The sequence below is a fragment of the Pyrus communis genome, chromosome 9 (assembly GCF_963583255.1).
Source record: "Pyrus communis chromosome 9, drPyrComm1.1, whole genome shotgun sequence".
Classification (NCBI taxonomy): Eukaryota; Viridiplantae; Streptophyta; class Magnoliopsida; order Rosales; family Rosaceae; genus Pyrus; species Pyrus communis.
The window spans coordinates 11,093,920-11,099,755 of record NC_084811.1 but is presented as its reverse complement, the minus strand read 5'-3'; the positions used below and the strand labels follow the sequence as shown (position 1 = coordinate 11,099,755).

General features: G+C 37.6%; 1 protein-coding gene across 1 annotated transcript; it reads left to right on the top strand.

Annotated features, from left to right (window-relative positions):
- The first annotated feature begins 2,394 nt into the window (after positions 1-2,394).
- LOC137744898 (heavy metal-associated isoprenylated plant protein 6-like) lies at positions 2,395-5,569 on the top strand. The gene is made up of 5 exons (XM_068484710.1): positions 2,395-2,540; positions 2,638-2,788; positions 3,285-3,574; positions 4,059-4,137; positions 4,573-5,569. The coding sequence occupies exons 1-5, from the start codon at positions 2,532-2,534 to the stop codon at positions 5,124-5,126; spliced, it is 1,083 nt and encodes a 360-aa protein (XP_068340811.1). The 5' UTR covers positions 2,395-2,531; the 3' UTR covers positions 5,127-5,569.
- Positions 5,570-5,836: the final 267 nt, after the last annotated feature.

The window sequence follows — 5,836 nt, the reverse complement described above, 5'->3', positions numbered from 1 at the left end:
AGCTAATGAAGTGACCTATTTTGGTGAGTAATTTGAAAACCCTTAACCCGTCGAGACTAAGATACATAACCAACCGACTAGAAGTAATGTTGTTAATCCAAACTGAAGGTGCTTCTTAATCACTTAGTTCTACGACTCTAGTGTTGTTAGTTCAAACTGAAGATGTTGCCAGTTGTCAAAATAGTGTTGTTAGTCCAAACTAAAGTATTGACAGGAAAGTTAGGATAATTAGTGTTTCTCAGGGTTGTGAGAAGGGTTTCGCGTAGACCGAGGGTTGATGTGTAAACCGTTTTGAGTTAACTGTTGAATTGAAGAAAGGTTCAATGTTGTAGACGCTTCTCTATTTATAGATGAAGCCTCTGTGATAAACAAGCATGCCAAGATAAAGTTCTGATGTTATTGTGCTGGCTGGGCATTTGCTCAAATATTACTTTATCCCTTCTAACTTGAAACTTCATCTTCACCTAGTCTCAACTTCTTTGATTGTCACCAAGGCTCTGAACCTAGCTCTGTTACGAGATTTATTCATCTTTATCGAGTCACGCATGCATTCTGATTCTTAGGATAATTTGCATTTATCCAAGGACCAAATTTGATCCCCTAGAAATTTTAATTCATATAGGACTCGACCAGACCACCCACGCTTGATCTCTTCACAGTCCTTCTTTCATAAGGACTCGGTCGACCCTATTTATGGGCTAACAACCCATTGACTTAAAGGATGCATACTGGGTTGAAAATTGTGGTCCTCAGGTCCACCCATCTCAGCCCAAACTGTTATTTCACGTCCAAAATTGCCCCCTCACTTTTGAAACTCTTAGCCATGGACAGTTGGCCTGAAGGTTTTTGAGAAGCGAACATTCTTTAAATTGCCCAATATCTTGCATTAAATACCTCAATCCGAGTTAACACACTAGCCTTAATTGACACACTTTTCTTTTTCTTTTCTTTTGCCACCCGTTTGATTTCTATACCGCATTTTCTTTTTTTTTTCGGTCATCTCACGTGCCTTGCTCATTCAAGCAATTGAGCTGTCGAAAAGTCTCTTCTCGAAACACTTAAAACTAAGGGTAATGTTAGGGAGACAAAATTTGGAGATAAATTTTTGAAAGCTAAAAGATATGGATGTTGATAATTGGTTTATTACTTAAATATTGATAAATGTGTTTATTCATATTGGTGACACATCATTTAGTTTGCAAATTTAATCTCTAAATATAATCTCCCTAGCATTACTCCTTAAACTAATACCAACCGTAAGCTTTCAAACCGGATTAATCAATTTAGATTGCTTCCATTCCCCACGACTATTATGATTGAAAGTATGTCCCGAGATTTTCTTGATTTGGAAGTTCAAAATTAATGATTAGAGTTTTAATCTTCCCCCTCTTTTGTCTATGAAACCCCTAGGCGTTTTCCTTCTTCTTTACGCCCTCAATTTCTTAGAACACTTCGCCATTCTCTTCTTTCTTCAATTTCAAGAAACTCCCCAAACTATGTTTTTTTTTCAAAAAAAAAAAAAAAAAAAAGAAAAAAAAAAGGCCAACAGTCAATCTCCAATGTCATTCTGTCAACAACTCTCCTGTGAGCTCGAGTGCGTTAGGAAGAACATCGAGCGCCTCACTACCAAAATCTTCAAGTATTAGGACGAAGATGAAATAGAAACCCAGGTTCTTGGTCCCCTGGTTAAATGCTCACTACTGGACTCCATGGTTGTGCTAATGAAAAACAACATGCTCCCACCATTCTTCTAGGGTGGCGATTGGTCGAAGCGGGGATCTGCGAATAATCCACCAAATAACACAAAGGAAGAAAAAATCAAACACATGAACTCGATTTTTTTACTTATAATTTTTTTTTTAATAGAATACAGAAAGAAACAACGGATAAACTAATGTGAAAATTATGAATTAATATGGGAATATTTACATCATCCCTGATACCTCCCCTCTAATGAAAACGGTCCATAAACGGTTTACCATCGTTTTTCATACTAATTGGGTTAGTGAAACTGTTTAATTCACTTTTTTTTTCTTTTTTTTTTTTGTCCAAAACCTATTTGATTCACCTTAGTTCTATTTAATTCACCTTTAATTCCATTTAGTTGAGCAAGAAAAAGGAGGGAGGTTGATTGGGACACGTCAGGGTCTAGTCATAATAGCTGACTTGTCACGATGCCATCGTTTCTCGACAACCATAAGTCCAACGCGGCGGCAATCCACGGAGTCGGTAGTGCCACATCCCGTCTCTGCTGACAGCACCCCACATCATCATGAATCCAATTAAATATTACACCCCGAAACACCATAATCATACCCAACTACACATCTCACATGCATACATATCACATACCCCATACATAAACATACATAAAAATCTTAGAAAATTCCTCGATTGCTCAATCAACCCACCTCCCTTCCCTCTTCCTATATATTCTCATCCTCCAAAAATAACATACACCTTCTTGCTTGTTCATCTTATATCCCACACCCACACCCACACACCCACACCAACACCAACAACTACTACAAATGGGTGAGGTTAGTAAAAGCAATCAAATTTTGTCATTCTTCAGTCACTAATAGTTTCCTTCCACTAAATTGTATGTTCTAACGACGGATTTATTTGTCCTTGCAGAAAAAGGAATCCCCGAAGAATGACGGTGAGAAGAAGCCCGCCGACGCCGCCCCCAAGAAGGACGACGGTCTGAACATCGTCGTTTTCAAGACCGACATCCATTGCGAGGGATGTGCTAAGAAAATCAAACGGGCTATCAAGAATTTTGAAGGTATGTCAATCACGAATTACCCGCAATTGTATCGATTTCACTTGACAAGTTTTGATCACAATGATACATTTGAGCTTCTGTGTTCTTATCATTTCCGCCTTCTTAATTTAAAACATTGTATTGTCCAAAACAAAAAAAAAAAAAAAGAGTTCGGAGTTTCCGAGTTCACCAGAATTCAGGCTGCATTGAATGGTTCGTCTCTGAGTTTAATGGAAATTAAAAGGGATCAAAAATAAATAAATATGTATTAAGTTTTGGATAAGATTTGAGCCTTTGTTTATATTAAAAAAAAAAAAAAAAAAAAAAAAAAAGAGCCTTTTTTAGGTGCTGAAGCAAAAGCAAACAGTTCACACAAATTTGACTTTAATGTGTACATGCATTTTTCCATTAATTTTAAGCTTGAATTTGTTGGTCTAACAACTATTTACGTAACAAACACGATTTTACTTTGTTAATTGATTTTGGCTAATTAGGTATTAATTTTTTAATTTGTTAGGCGTTGAACAAGTGAAGACGGATAGTGCAGCCAACAAACTGACTGTGACTGGGAAAGTTGACCCCGCCGGACTCAAGGAGAAGCTCGAACAGAAGATCAAGAAGAAGGTCGAACTGGTTTCTCCTCAGCCCAAAAAAGATGGTGGCGGTGGCGGTGGTGGAGACAAGAAGCCTGCCGCAGATGGAAAGGCTGAGAAAAAGGGTGAAGAGAAAAAGCCAACTGATGACAAAAAGCCAGCGGATGACAAGAAGGCAGCTGAAGACAAAAAGGCCAAAGAGGCACCCAAAGAGGTAATTCAATGGCATTCACGTATGTAATGTTGAATTACGCTGTAAATTGACTCAAAACAACTGAACGTATACATTTTTTTAAAGGAATGTGATATCCACACACCTCAAATTACTTCTCACACACTTCTTTTTAATTTCTGTCCGTTGATCTTCTTCAATTCATCCGATCCACGGCCGAAAAGTAGAAGAATGTGTGAGAAGTAAAATGAAGTGTGTGAATATCACATCCTTTTTAAAATACATGCCACTTCAAGAATATTCTCAGAAAAGAATTCACAGAAAAAATATGGTGGTGAGCAAAAATTTTCCACGAAAGTTTCACTTTAGATCTAACTGGTGCACGTGGCGCATTTTGGTTGACTGGGAATTGTTCAGTCAAAATAGTGAATTTTCGGGTGCATTAATGTTTGTTTTTCGTGGAAACCCAGGTTTTATATATAAATTTTGTTGCTAAATTTGTTTATTTTTTGTTGGGTGGTTTCAGAGTGCTGTGGTGTTGAAGATCAGATTGCATTGTGAGGGTTGCATGCAGAAGATGAAGAGTAAAATCTCCAAGTTTAAAGGTGAGCCAGATTCCAATCACTTCTCAGACTTTTCATGACTTGAATAATAAAATATAGAATTGGGATTATATTAATTTAATAAAGAATGATGCAAGCACACCCCTGGCACCACGCTAGTAAATTTCAAATTTCGTAAAATGACTAGTCTTAGTCAAAATTAATAGAAAATTAAATCGTAACCGTACTTTTATCCGTAGAAGTTAATATGAAATTAGCTGTAAACTTAAATACTGAATATTCAAGTATTTTGTTTACAACATTTGAGTTTTATATGCACTTGCTCGACGTTTTAAAAATTTCAGGAAGACTTTGGGATGAATTTTAAAACTTATGTGCTAGAGCTTATTATTTCTTTACCAAAAAATGTAAATAATCAGGGGCAAATTTGTCATTCTAGTTATCTAACAAACAAGTGGATTATTATGGTGTTGGCAGGTGTTAACAATGTGAGCTTTGACGCATCCAAAGACCTAGTAACGGTGAAGGGCTTCATGGACGTAAAGGAACTAGTACCCTACCTCAAGGAGAAGTTCCGGAGGGCCGTGGAAGTGGTCCCACCCAAGAAAGATGACAGCGGAGCCGCCGACAATAAACCAAAAGACGGCGGTGGGGATAAGAAGGAAAAAGAAGCTGCAGGAGGTGATAAGAAAGAGAAAGACGGAGGTGGTGAGAAGAAAGATAAAGCAGTCGCAGCAGGCGACGGAGAAAAGAAAGAAGTTGTCGCCGCCGCAGGCGGCGGAGGAGGAGGCGCCCCGAAGATGGAGATGAGCAAGATGGAATATAATGGGTACCCTTACCCACCTCCTTCTTACTATTGGTACGACGAAGGGCACGTTTACAACCACAACAAGTTTGTAATGGAGGCTCAAGCGCACGAAGCGCACATTAGCCAAGGGTCGTCTAGCCACGGCTACGCCGTGCCGATAGAACACTACCCTGCGCCGCAGATGTTCAGCGACGAGAATCCAAACGGTTGTTCGGTGATGTAGGGTGCTGAACCGATCGAGCGTTGGTTGGTCGATTAAGATTATTTGTCAAGAAAGATATTAAATAGATGGTCAAATTGGAATTTCACAAAGAACTGTAGATATTAAGTAAAGTTTAATAGAAGTAAATACAAGGTTTAATTTTGAGTAGAAATTGATGGGAATTTTGGCCTTAATCACACGATGTCGTAAGGTTTGCCGGCCAGATGTGGAAGCCGTTCAGATTCTTGGGTTTGGTTTTTGGTGGGGTTAAATATGATTAAATATTCTGCTAATTCTTTATTATATTGCACTGGGTCGGTCGATGGTTTAGCTTTGTGGCACAGACGAGGCCACTTGGTGCTCTTGTTGATTTCATATGATTAAATATAATCTATATATTTAAAAATCTGTCGTTGTTAAGTTTGTGTCCTCTTTTAATATCAGAATTATCATATTTTGTTTCACATCATTAATACATAATTTTTTAAGAGAATCGATATTATTATTTGATATATTCAAACTCAGAGGGAAAATTGAAATTAAAAATGAAATGGAAAGTGTTAAAGGACTATGCGAGACAAAATAAAAATAATTACGTAGCATAATATTTATCTACAGACGAATTACTTCAAAATACTGAGATGAAAATTGTCTTGTGGTGAAATATTTTGATAAAGAAAACGTTGTGCAGATGAATATCATTATCTTCCCTACCTATGTTCCAATTACGA